The sequence below is a fragment of the Gouania willdenowi genome, chromosome 14 (genome assembly GCF_900634775.1).
Source record: "Gouania willdenowi chromosome 14, fGouWil2.1, whole genome shotgun sequence".
Taxonomy (NCBI): Eukaryota; Metazoa; Chordata; class Actinopteri; order Blenniiformes; family Gobiesocidae; genus Gouania; species Gouania willdenowi.
In genome coordinates, this window is record NC_041057.1 from 22847753 (window position 1) to 22861473 (window position 13721).

General features: G+C 39.1%; 1 protein-coding gene across 4 annotated transcripts in view; it reads left to right on the forward strand.

Moving 5' to 3' along the window:
• Window positions 1-13721, forward strand: part of abr (ABR activator of RhoGEF and GTPase) — a 174114-nt gene that overhangs the window by 67860 nt on the left and 92533 nt on the right. Inside the window, exon 1 of one of the 4 annotated variants that reach the window (XM_028466148.1) lies at window positions 3820-4056. The exons of the other annotated variants lie outside the window; for them this stretch is intronic. Within the exon in view, the coding sequence (XP_028321949.1) occupies window positions 3949-4056 (108 nt within the window). The 5' untranslated portion in view covers window positions 3820-3948. Of the gene's footprint in view, window positions 1-3819; window positions 4057-13721 lie in introns of those variants that run through there. 4 annotated transcript variants of the gene reach the window in all.

Sequence of the window (13721 nt, forward strand, 5' to 3'; positions counted from 1 at the left end):
TGATGTTTTTTTAATAGTTCTAAAATGATCTCTTATGCTGTTTTTATAGTTTTAGGAATGTTGTCTTTTATGTTGTTTTTATAGTTTTAGGATTTCTATCCCAGTGTTTCCTCGGAGGGAGCCCTCTGCGCTAGGGGCTGTGATGGGCCGTGGCTACAGTGGTGCTGTCTGTCTCGTGACCCTCAGTGATGGTTAATGGCTTGTGCTATTTTGCTGTGATGGGGGCTCTGTCTCAGCGCCCTGTGCCCACGGTCTGTGTCCTGCTCCTGGTGCAGACGGCCTAGACCCTCTGTACCCAGCCATGTGCCATTGTCCTTATTTTAACCTGTGTGACTGGGAGTGGTGGACGAGATTTGTAAAAGCACTTTGAGCTGCATTCTATTGTATGAAAAGCACTTTTCATAAAGGCAGTGGCTATCCGTACGGTTGCCGTATCAATATACCAACATTCTATCCGTACGCAGCGCCCCTCATTGGCAGGTTTAGGCCACGTTACTAAGACTAAACCTAACCCTTACCTTAAAAATTGTTGCGATATAGGGTTATAACCTAACCCTAAGACGCTACGTACATGTACTTCGGTGAACGTACTAATAGCACCAGGGGTTGTCTGTATGACAACTGTACAAATAGACACCTTCTTTTATAAATAAAGATGGATTTGATTTGATAAAAAGTGATACCACATTTTACATGGCTAAAGAATACTAATGCATTTGAACTTTTTCTACCTAACAATCCAGTTGTCCTTTCACACCACCATTGTATCGAGCTGACATCAGTGTTACTAAATGTAATTCTCCTGTAATTATTAACAATTGAACACAATAGCTAGAGTGCTTGGGGTGCACAGCAGGTGGTGCCATCACAGCATCAGGAAGTGACCATTGACCCAGATGGACGCCTGATGCCACCAGCAAGCAACCTGTCAGTCTGAGGACGAATGGGGTGTTTAGTGCTCTAGTTGTAGACGGTTGTATTCCGTCTCATGCTGGGAGCAGATGTTGGTGGGGCTTGTGTCTGCTTTGCTTTGCTTGTGAATTTACATTTTTATCTGTGCATTTCCTCTCTTATTCATGCACTGTAGCTCTAAAAGTGCTGAACGTGTGTTTCTGTCATGTTATCAGTCCTCCATCCATGTTTTTCTGTGACCTCGGGGTTAGAGTCGCTGTTTTCTTACCCTGTAGCTGTGTCAGTGTGTTGGTGAGTCTGTCAACTGTGACACCACCATATGTGTATGTGTGTGCATACGAGTGTGTGTGACTGTCAATGGGGAGGATTAACAGGAAGGAAGGCAGGCATGTCATAAGCATGTCTCACACGCCCTCACACAAAACTGCACACACAGAATGGACATATGTAGTCGCATGCACAGAAACAACACGCGCGCGCACTGAAAAAGAGGAAGAGAGCAACTTCCACACATTGCAAACCTGACCTGTTGTGATATGCTTTGTTTTTTGCCCTCTGCTTAGTCTCTTTTCATTTGCTGCACACTTCTTTCTCTCTCCACAAAGCATTGCTAGTTATTAAACACAGAACTGTAAATACGCTGTAGATCCACTCTAATCTAAGATATCCATTCATTATTAATGATCGTTCCTCATTGTTTGCATTGGGATTCAAACTGGGCTTCATTCAGCTCAAATGAAAGGAAGTGCTTCCATCTAGTGGCAGTGAAGTGAAAAATTCTCTCTAACCTAAAAGATGGGACTTTTATCAGTCTTATAATACATTGGGAAAAGTCCTGTCCATTGTTAAAAACATTACATTAATTGACTTGACTTGGATTGGTGAAGGAACTAATCATATTCTACAGCAAAACAGTTCAAATAACACAATTCTTTACCAGATGAATAAAATTAGAGTGAATCTCACACAAATTATTGCCCTTATCCATATTGATTTATTAACAGCTCCATGCCACTGTGCACAGGATCCAAAAGTCATGTGTTTTAACACTGAGCTTTTAACACTTTATTTATTTGTTTGTCTGTTTGCAAGATTATGTTTAAAGTAGGTCTTATATCATGCTATTTTTCACCCATCTCCATTTGTTCTAAGAACCCCAAAAACATAATATTTGAGGTTTATTTTCCCAAACTCGCCTGTTTTCCAGAGTTTTAGCCTCTGAAAAATCACTTTCTGAGCAACTCTACACAAACAGGCTGATTTGTGGTCTACTTATGCATATTTATGAGTGGGCGTGTCTGTGGATGGGACAATGACTTCCTCCTCCCCGCACGGTGAAGTAGGACCAGAGGACGGCCCCGCCCTCCTCCCACCCACTCCATAGCCGTGCTCATGCTGCTTTATAAATATGAGAAAGAGTGTGGGGGCGGGGCATTCGCCGGTACGTACATAGACTGTAGAAAATACATACATAGTACTGTGCGAAGGATGCTGAAATGCTCACCTTCGTGGGCGTGTCTGTTTACATGTCAATCACGGCAGAGAGCTTCCTGGAGACGCAGCTTCTCCAGCTCAGTGCTGCGTCAAATTCGTCATCAAAGTAGGAACACGTCATCAAATTGGAGCGAGGTGTTTGGGCTCACCCTGCAGTAAGAAAGGAGCAAATCACCCTCTAACTAACGATTGAGGGAATCAATGAAAAAAACACTTTGGGCATGTGTATGAAGCCCAAATAGCACCTTTATGATGTTTAAAGCACAGAAAAGTTAATTTATGGGCCCTTTAATGGATTTGGAATTTTTTTTTAATCAAAGGACCATTCGCCATGGAAGATTCCATTAAGTTTTTTTGAGGAGATCCGGATTAATATACTGATTCTGGATCAGTTTGAAAAATAAATAAAAAAATCTCCATTTCTTATCATTGTCTCTGTTTGTAATTGACCAATCTTCATGAAATTTTACTCAGTTATGTCATGTTACCCCACCTACTTTCATCCAGATTGGATCCAGATAGCTCATTTCACTGCTATTTGTTGAAAACATGGGGCTGCCCATACATTTTGACCTGACAAAGATGATATTTAGCACTTGGCAGAGGTTTGCGCTCTCTGAATGCTCATATTTTATGTGCTTACCAAAACAGCAGCAAAATAAAAAGGTATTACAAATGTATAATATATACTTTTTTAAATTATATTACGTATTAGATGATTACTTTGTTAAAAAAAAATCAACTGATATAATCTACCCAGCAATGTAGCAGAAGTGCAATGGATTAAATAAGTTTAATGGTAATATTTACAAAGTGTGAACTCTATTCATTCATAAAGCCACATGGAGTCACAGATGAATCACTGAATGGGATTGTTGAGTGTATTATACAAATATTGACTTTCACTCTTTCTCTTGTATTTGGCACTGTTTTTTTGTTCTAAATCTCTGTAACTGCTGATCATTGTGACCTGTAATCAGAATCAGCAGCACATTAGCTCAACATCCAGGGCTCTCTGCAGATCAATAATACTCACACACACAATGTTTAGAGAGGAGGGCAGAGAAATCAGCTCTCTACTGCTAATGCAGAGGAAGAAGAATGCTCGGCTTGATGAGGAAGTGGCTTTTTGCTGAAGTAAAGTAGAAATATGAAGCTTAAGATGGACTGGGGCTCTCGGGCAAAGAGCAGAAAGAAAGGATCTGTGTTAGCCATCCAGGAAGTGGCTGGGCTGCATTTGTTGTGAGGGGAGGGGATAGGGGAGGGCAGGTCTCATTGACTGAGGTGGAACAACACACACACACATATACACACACACATATACACAAGGAAGCCCAGTAGAGGAAGGGGGTGGGGTTGCGTAGGTGGGATCCTCCCTCTCTCCTTCTCTCTCTCTCTGTGTATCTGTCTATCTGTGTCCAGACGACTTTGCCGTAAAGGCTAAAACACTGATGTTTTCAGGCAGGCCCTGAAAGAGGGAAGACAGAGGAAAAGGGTTCTGGGGTGGGGGAGAAAAAGAGAAGGAGAAGAACAGAAAGCGCCATGGAGGAGGAAGAGGAGGAGGTGCTGTGCTACTTGGACAGGGTGCTGGAGGAGGAGGGGTTTGAGTACGGAGATGAGCCCATCAGTCCGACACATAGACAGTTCAAGGTGAGGCAGGGGAGGCGGACGGCTGGATGCAGGACACACACACACACACACACACACACACACACACACACACACACACACACGGTTTACACTCTGATGGAGGCGTAAATAATGCTCAGCTATAAATAGCAAAGCAAAGTGGAAAATTGGAGTCCTGGTGCGATGTGGCGTCACTCTGTGCTGTTCTGTCTTCACACAAGCCATGTGTGCTGTTTAAGTGTGTGTGTGTGTGTGTGAGACACGCTCGTTTTTAACTCCTGCCTGCACTTGTGTTTGCGTAGTAGACGGCTGTAGCTGTGTTATCACTAAATGAGAACAGCGGGCAATGAGAGCAGTGTGTTTGTGTGTGTCTGTGTGTAAGTATCAGTGACAGGAGCAGTTTGGAAGGAGAGCCCTCGTCCACAGTGGCTCTTTGTACGGGGGAGGAAGAAGACACTTTTAGTCGCATGCTTTTTTCCCCCCAACCAGCTGTGACATATTTGTGGCTGAAGGAGTGGGACGAGCACATCTTCAACACTTTGTAACTTAGTTCAGCCTTTGGTAATCTGGTAACTGTGAACAAGTTGTGAATTATTTTGTGTCATTTATGTTCATTAGTTTTAGTTTTACTTGGGACACTGTATAATTCCCCTACACGGTGCAGGTGTCCAAAACGACATACGTAATGTAAACTGATTGGTGGAAACACGGTCTCATTTTCAGACACAAAATCAAGTCCTTGAAGTAAAAGGGAAAAGATTTGTACAATATGAAGAGATACAAGAGTGATAAAAAGTAGAATTCTAACAATTGTTGGTGTAGTGTCGAAAACTGTTGTATGTAATGTGTAGAATAGCACATTAAAAGACAGAATGAAAAGGAGGAAGCACCAAAAGTCAACCTTGTATCATATTCCTGTCCTTTAAAGTTTAAACCTTTGACCGTGCTACCATGTGCTAAGCTAACTACAACGTGTCAGACTTGTAGCTGGCATGGATTTCCTTCACAGTCTCAGAAGAAGACAGCATATTATCATCTACAGCAGGAGTCATCAACCTTTAGGTAACTGTGAGCTACTTCATAGGTACTGTAGTGTAGAGTCCAAAGACCTACCAGTTTAAAAAGAGCTTATTAAGTACTACATTTTCATTGTTTCACTTTAATTAGAGGGTGAGATAATAAAGAAGGTAGCACGCACTTGAAAAGGTCGGAAATGGTTAAGTTTCAACAAGTTGCTATTTTTACCTGCTACAAACAAACAAGTTTTAACTCATCATAAAACATGTAAAATTTGGAAAATCCACCTTGCGTTTAAAAGAAATATCTTTTTTTTATATCAAATTATTATATATAACATACCACAACCCATTCATTCATTCATTCATTCATTTTCAGACCCACTTATTCCTGTTCAGGGTCACGGGGGTCTCCCGGTGCCAATCACAACCCATTGCAGCATTTAAAAACATTTCTCACGTTGTTTTCTTGAAAATAAACATTTAAAGATGTTTGATTTAATACTAAAACTTTATCACGTGCATCAGTATGTAACTTTATTAAATACTAACTACATCTGTCATCTGTATTTATCTTTGTGAGTTTGAATCCTGGAAAATAAATCAGGTTTTAGTTAAAGCTCATTGGTGACTAGAGCTCCTGAGAGCACCTCACATGGTCCATGAGGGCTACCTGGGGCCCACGGGCACCATGTTGGTGACCCCTGATCTATACAGTTTGTGTATCGACACTTTTATCCAGTCTGTAATCTTTTCATTCAACTTTTTGAAATTGGACGTGAAAATGTGAAAAAACATACCGACTTTTTTCTTCTTTTACTAAAGCATCGTTAAAAATGAAGACTGCGCAAAAGCTATAAATAAAAATATAACCAAATTTATGTAAAAAAAAAAAAGGTTTTGCTATAGCATTTCTTGTATTTTTGTATTGTAGTTTTTTTATTTTTATTTTGTTGTCGATTATTTGTGATAGAAGGTAAAAAATAAAGAGTTATCAGATCAGTTGCAATGCTGTTGAATCAGTGCTTTACTAATGTAGAGGAATATTTAGTGTAATTCAGTTTAAAGATGGCGTAATGACTGGATAAACTAACATAACATCATAAATTGGGGGCAAGCATTTTTCATTTGTTAATTTACATTTTTTGTTTAAACACCGTCTATGTATGTTCTGTTTGTCTCAACATTCTTTTTATGGCCAAGAAGGGAAAGATGGGATAGGATCACTTTGTTTTCATTTGAGCAGATTCTATTAAATTGTTTTACTGTACATTAATCTTCTGTAGTCTGCAATAAACCAATAAAAAGCGGGGGAGATTTGGTGTAGAAATCCTTCCAAAACTTGTCCAAAAGAGTTGTGCAGTGCATCGACGGGAAAAGTAGGTATGGAAGGGTAACACATAGATGGGCGGCTTTTTGCAACATACATTATCAATGCTAATAAAAAAAAAATGATTTATTGCAATTTATAATTTTTTATTTAATTTCCAAAGATCAATTATTTACAATGATCAAATTGTTATACAAACTAGGTGAGTGCTCTTAATTTGGATATTTCAATTACACATTACAAACATTTATAGAATTTAAATGACTCCTGTCTTATGTACAGATGTTGCAAATTAGCACATGCGCTAACACGCTTAAATCAATACGTCTGAGTAATCAATGCAATTGTGATGTCCACTTAAAATAAAAAATACATAATGAATATAAATCTAATGTGTTACTCAAGAAAGAGGTCAAATAATTCACCAGCAATAATCGAAAACCGAATCAATAGTCGTTAATAATTGAAAATCAGTTTGTAATCAATTGAAACTTCAATTATTGGAATTAAATTGTATCAGAGAATTGGGCTGATTACCCACCCCTAATCATCAACATGCTAAAATAACCTATAGAATTTAATATAAAAAAAATTGTATATGTATTATTTATTATATTGCTTTGTATCTGTGTTGTGTAATACAAATAGAACATTTATGATGTGATTCTCATGCAATGGAAAAAACTGTTCTGACTCAGTGCAGTATCTAATCTAAATACACTGATTTAATACTGAGCCCATAACACAGTGAGTTTGACTTCTGCATGGTCGTCATAGTAATCCGACTCTACAATAACCTGTAACAAAGGAATACACTGTGGCTGTTGTTTTCCACGTTGTAATGCATCTTCCACACTGAGGAAAACCACTTTGTTGATGTCAGTCAAGATTGGGCTGAAGCGATGAGGTCATAGCTCCTTCCTTTTCTTATCGGGCAGTGCTGGCGTGCAGATATGATTGTATGAACTCTGGTTGTGTTAATAATAAACTTCCTTGATGTTCTTGAAGCTAGTCTTTGGCCTCGTCCTGAGTACTGCAGAGAGTTTGTGTTACTTTCTCTAGGACACGTGTGTCTATGAACACCTTTAACAGTCAAACTGTAACTTTCTAAAGGAAAACCACTGCTGAGCTGCTCAGATTTTCAGATTTACTGTGTTTAAATGTTGTTTGTGGCAGCTCGTTTTCACACTGAGCTAGTATTGTTTCTCTTGTTTAAAATTCAGTGTATTAACTTCACAATCACACTACAATGCACATCATATCAGATGTTGTGTATCTTATATTGACACATTATGAATGTGCAAATGAATCTTTTCACACCCTCAGATTGTGTTGTTATTTTTATTATTGTCTCGATGCAACTTTTTCATTTCCGATATGATACCGATATTACAGCCTTGCGTATCTACCGATACCGATATTGATCCGATATCAGCATGAATCATATATATTTTTTTTTTTTTTTTTTTTTTTTACTTATTTTGTAGTGTGGAATGTTAGAAAAGGCTTGATCAAGTGATGTTTCTCAAACAGAAAACAATAGTCAACAACAGTAGGCATGAGAAAAACTGACCCACTTATTATTAACCAATTGGTTACATGAATTTTAACCTTCAACATAATATCTACAGTATTCTACAATTGAATAAAAATAAACTAAAAATGAATTGGGGGGGGAGAAAACAAAATAAATTGAAAAAAATCAGAGAATCCGGAAATTTTAATCCAATATTCGTTTTCAGGCTAATGTTGGACCGATATCTATATCGGATCGGGACACCCCTATTATTTTGGTAAAATCTAATGTGGGATATGGATTTTGCCAGGAATACACTGTAAACCCGAATTGCCCCAATTTTTTCAAGTTGATTAACTTAAAAGTCATAATTTTCAAGTTCTTAAAAGGTTGAATGACTGGCTACTTCTACTTTTTACTAATGGTTCAATTAAAGTGCTTTATGAATTAAGTTCATTCTTAAATAATTGAGTATAAACTACTTAATCAATTTAAATACTTTGAACGTTGGGGTTTGCAGTGTATGACGCATGGAATATGACAGAATAACAATATAAGCATTTACACATATTAGAAATTAGTTTACATTTATTGATAAAGTGTAAGTGAATGCTCACTTTGAAAGTGTTGTTTAGAAAAATAGATTAGTGACCTGACGAGGAAGTAGCTTAGGTTGTGCCTAGAGCCTAGGTTCCCAAAGTGGGGTACGGGTACCCCCAGGGGTATGCAAATTGTCATTGGGGTACGTGAATAAAGATGAAAAACAGCATGACAACATTGGAAGCTAGAATATACTGTAAATATAGCAGCAGTCAGGATCCTCCAATGCATTACCACAAATGGTAAAAATAGTAAATGGACTTGATATATAAAGTGCTTTTATGCCTACAATGAAGTAATCTCAAAGCGCTTTACAATATCAACTCATTCACCCATTCACAGTGAGACTTACGGTTCAATGTCTTGCCCAAGGACACTTTGACGCATAGACAGCTATGGGCTGGGATCGAACCTTCAACATCTTGATCAGAAGACGAACCCTCTACCAACAGAGCAAAAGACCCTTTAGAGGGGAACAAATTAATCACATGGCCAGTCGTCCTGCTCTTGCATGGATTTGCCTAAATCTCATTCATTAGTTTACCCTGTGACTGAACGTCACTCATTCCATCGTGTGCAGCTAACCAATGGAAATGAAAAGGATAAATGTCACAAATATGAAAATCAGCCAAACATTGCATAGTTCAGTGCATCCTCTCAACCTCCTCTACCTCATTAAAGTTGTATTTTACAGTTTCAGGCTGAAGAATATGTTGTATTACTGGTATATGTTCAATCAGCAAATCTTTGCTAGATTTCTATTTCTAAAAAAGAGATTTGTTTCTCACTGAAAATGCCTATAGGCTAATTAATTAATTAAATAAAGCAAACAAGTGATAATTCAGAATAAGATGTTTGTGTCCAAATTTTTCTGTAGGGCTACATTGTACATGACGTTACGTTATTAAGTTTTTTAAGTGTGCAGGAGTAGGGGGTACATGGCTTCAGGTTAAATGTCTGAAGTGGTTTGGGACTGTGAAAAGTTTGGTGAACACTGGCCTAGAGTAAGCAGAGGTCGTCCCCACAGCACTAATAAATAATTGCAAGAATACAAAACCGATAAATGGAGAGGAATATTTAAATATCCTGATTAAGCAGAAAAAGCAATGTCTTTTTAAACTGTATTTCAATTTGTATTCACATTATAACACACACACACACACACACGTCGATCAGGTGCGCTTCACTAGCGATCACCGTCTAAGTGACATGCGTGCAGGTATGGAAGTGTGTGAGTGAATAACGGACCACTATTTAGTCCGGTTACAGTCTGTCACAACACCCGTCCATAGGGTGGTAGTGACTGTAGTGTTACGCTCTGAGTCAGATTTAAGTGTTTACATGTTACGTAGACGGTGCTACATAGTGAAGGTCACCTGATTACTGCAGCTTCACTCACGCCACACCTGTTTAATGAAAGTTAGGCAGGCAAGTACACGTGGATGGACTGGTGCGTGCGCACACACACACACGCACGCACACACACACACACACACACACACCAAAGAAAAAAAAAATATGAAAATGACTCAAAATACACAAAACTAAATATTTATACAAAAAATACACAAAAGACAACAGAAATGCAAAAAAATTACCCTAAAAAAAATCCAAAATGATTCCAGAATCACACTAAAATGGCAACAAAAAACAATAATTATACAAAAAAATGCACAAATGAGGTAAAACAAAAAACTAAACAATATTTATACAAGAAGTACACAAAACAACAACAGAAATGCACAAAAATATACAAAAAGGCTCCAAAAACACACAAAAAGACTCCAAAAAACATATATTACAGAAAAATACACCAAACGACAACAAAATATGAAAATGACTCAAAATACACTAAACTAAATATTTATACAAAAAATACATAAAATGACAACAAAAATGCACAAAATTACACTAAAAAAGATACAAAAATACACAAAATGACTCCAGAATCACACTACAATGGCAACAAAAAACAATACTTATACAAAAAATGCACAAAAACACAACAGAAAGAATCAAAAATACACATAATGACTCCAAAAAACATTCATTTCAGAAAAATACACCAAACACAAAAAATATATAAAAATTAGTTAAAAAACAAATGAACACATTCATCATGCGCATGTCTCATAGAATTAAACCAGGGAAATTACACACGCTATTTTACTTTGCACCTGCAAATATACCCCTTATAATGCTACAGAGTATGTTGTTAATATTGTGCCCATAATTGACAACTCTACTTAAGCGCCCCCTATATGAATACATACTTTCGACGGGCACTGTATTAGTATTAATTAATTAATTAATAATAAATAATCATTAATCTGTTCACAGAATTGTTCCTGGTCTTCTTAGGGATAACGTCCAAGAAACTGTGTGATAAGTTACTAAGGGTTAAAACATCATATTGAATGCTATTTCACCGTCAAGTAACAATGGACTGGAAATTAGTCTACCTAGAATATTTACATTTCCTGAAGAAAATCCAAGTGAGGATGCAGGTGCTTGCCAACGTTTCACTGTTAGCATTAGCTTGCATTAGCATAGCATTAACAAAAGCCTTGCAAAAGCTTAGTAATAGCATCAACCTAGCATTAGCTTAAAATTAGCAGTAAGGTTGAAATGGGTTGAAAAGGTTGAAATGGGTTAAAAAAAGGTTGAAATGGGTTGAAAAGTTTGAAATAGTGGAAAAAGTTGGAAAAAAGTTTGAAATGGGTTGAAATAGTTGCAATTGCTGAAAAAGGTTAAAATGGGTTGAAGGTAGTAGGTGAAATTATAAAAGTACAAGCATAAATCTCGGGAACTTTCTGAATTTTTTGATAGCTTATTTGTCAAAATAGAATAAACGGTGTAGAAGGAGTTCACGCAGATGGAAGAAAAAATGGGAAACAATAGTGAGGATGATGCCTCCTGCATTCTCACTGATTATGTAGAGCTGATTGGCCCACATATTGAGGAGTGGTCAGTATGTTTAAATATTAACACTAGCATGACCAGAGTGGTGTCATTTGACACCTATACCTTTAATGTCCAAGCTGGTGTCATATGGCGGGTGTGAACAACTCAGCTTGTGACCATTGTTATGTTACTGAGGCCACTACTCCCCCCTCAGCTAGGGTGGGGGGGTGGCTAGGTAGGTTCCAGGACACAAAGACCTTTTGTATTCTCCTTTGTGTTTCCCATACAGCAGCTACATAGAGGTTGCAACTTATATTTCAACTTTTGCAACAGAAAGTAGTAAGTAGTAATAGTGAGACGGCAACAGTTTGTTTGCATTCTTGGTGAAATTTATTTAATAGAGATTTTGTGAACAATTCTGGCACTGCCACACCTCCTTTATGCATTTGCCACATGCAAACTTGTCACAATACATACAACGCTTGGTGGCACGGTTTTTCCTGCAGCAACACTTCACCTGGCACAATGCCCTTTTCCCCACATCACGTGTGGGTGGTTATTGCTGAAGGTTTTGCTCATTCACCTCCTTGGCTGCCATATGAGACTGGGCAAGCTCATTTGCAAGCTCCAGCAAGAAGTCCACCCTCCTCTCCTTGACCCCAGTGCATGCCTGATAAAGCACATGTGCGTTCAGCGCTGCAATGTCAATCATGTTGTAAAGCACAGCGACTGGCCAACGCCGTGTTCCTGAACGCACAGTGTACTTTCGAACCATCTGGTCCATGACATCCACACCGCATTTCATGCTGTTGTAGTTGGTGACTGTGTTCGGCTTTTTTTTCCGAGTAGCCTCAGTCTCCACCACGCTGTGCACGCTACTGAGGAGGCAGACAGTCTTCTTTCGTTTGGGCACATAAACAGTCAGTGTGGCACCAGAGGTTGAAAACACTTGTGTGCTGAATTCATCACGGGCCAAATTCTTTTTAGCTGAATCTGGAAGCTCCCGGCGAATCTTATTGACTGTGCCAAGGAGGGTGGTCTTCCGGCTGTGCAGTCGACGTGCTAGTGACAATGAAGTGAAAAAATTGTCAGTTGTAACAGTTCTTCCTTTGTCCATAAACGGTTCCATAAGCTTCATCACCACATTTTCAGACAATCTCTCCCCAGGTGGACGACTGGGGTCTTTGCCAAGATATGGGATGATTTTGCACACATACTTGGATTTAAGGTCACATGCCACCCAGAACTTGATACCAAACTTGTCCGGCTTCGTTGCAATGTATTGCAAGAAACAGCAGCGAGTCTTAGTTGGAAAAAGTTGCTCATCTATGGTGATGTGCCTGCCTGGGTTGTACGAAGCGATGCAGTTGGCAACAAAAGACCCCCAAATGTCAGAGATTGCAGCAAACCGGTCAGTCGCCACTCGTTCACCGCGTGTGTCCTTGTCGTCGAAGCGTAGATGCTGAATGATGTCCTTGAAACGGTTTCGAGCCATAATCCTGTTGATCAGGGGCGGTCCCAGTTTTGCTGACCATGCGTCATGCAGCGATGGAAGGCGGACAATCCCCCACAGAAGCAGGATGGCAATGAACGCCATTAGTTCAGGTATGGCCATGAACCAGTTCTCATGTTGTGTCTGGAGTGCATGCTGGACAGTCCACTCCTGAATGGTCCGAAGCATTTCCAGAGTTATGAAGCAGAAGAAACTTTGTAAGCGACTCGTTACCTTTCTTCTGGCCAAAGCAGTTGGCTCTCCATCTGTGACGTGACCTTCAATTGGGCTGTGATGGAGAGGCCTTCCGACCTGTTCTTCACGCCACACCGTGCCGTCTTTTGCCGTCTCTGTCAGCCACTCGTGTGTCTCCAGGCGACCTCTCTTTTCTGAAGGTGGCGAATCCTCCTCATGTATAGGGTGATCATATTTTTGAGATGTGATTAATGAAACATTAAAAACACAACTGCCATAATCAGCAAACAAAAAAAAAGGATGTTTAGAAAATCTTACCGGAAGAAATTTCAGAGTCAGAACTCAGCTGAAGGGATATTTCTTCTCCATCAGAGTCACAGGGGTTGGCGTCATTTAGGATCATCTCCAAAGCCTGCTGAGAGCTGTAAACTTTTGACATCCTTGCTTCTCAGTCGCCAGAGTCAGTGAAATATCTGCCCTGAGTTGGCTATTTTTTCACCTTGAGGTGATAAGCCTTTTCAAACTTTCACTATGGTTCAGTACTTCCGCATTGGGTCAAAGGTCAAGAGGGATAATGTCAGCATAACTGATGGTGTAAACAGAGATTGAGATTGTTTTTCCCTGTTGAAGCAT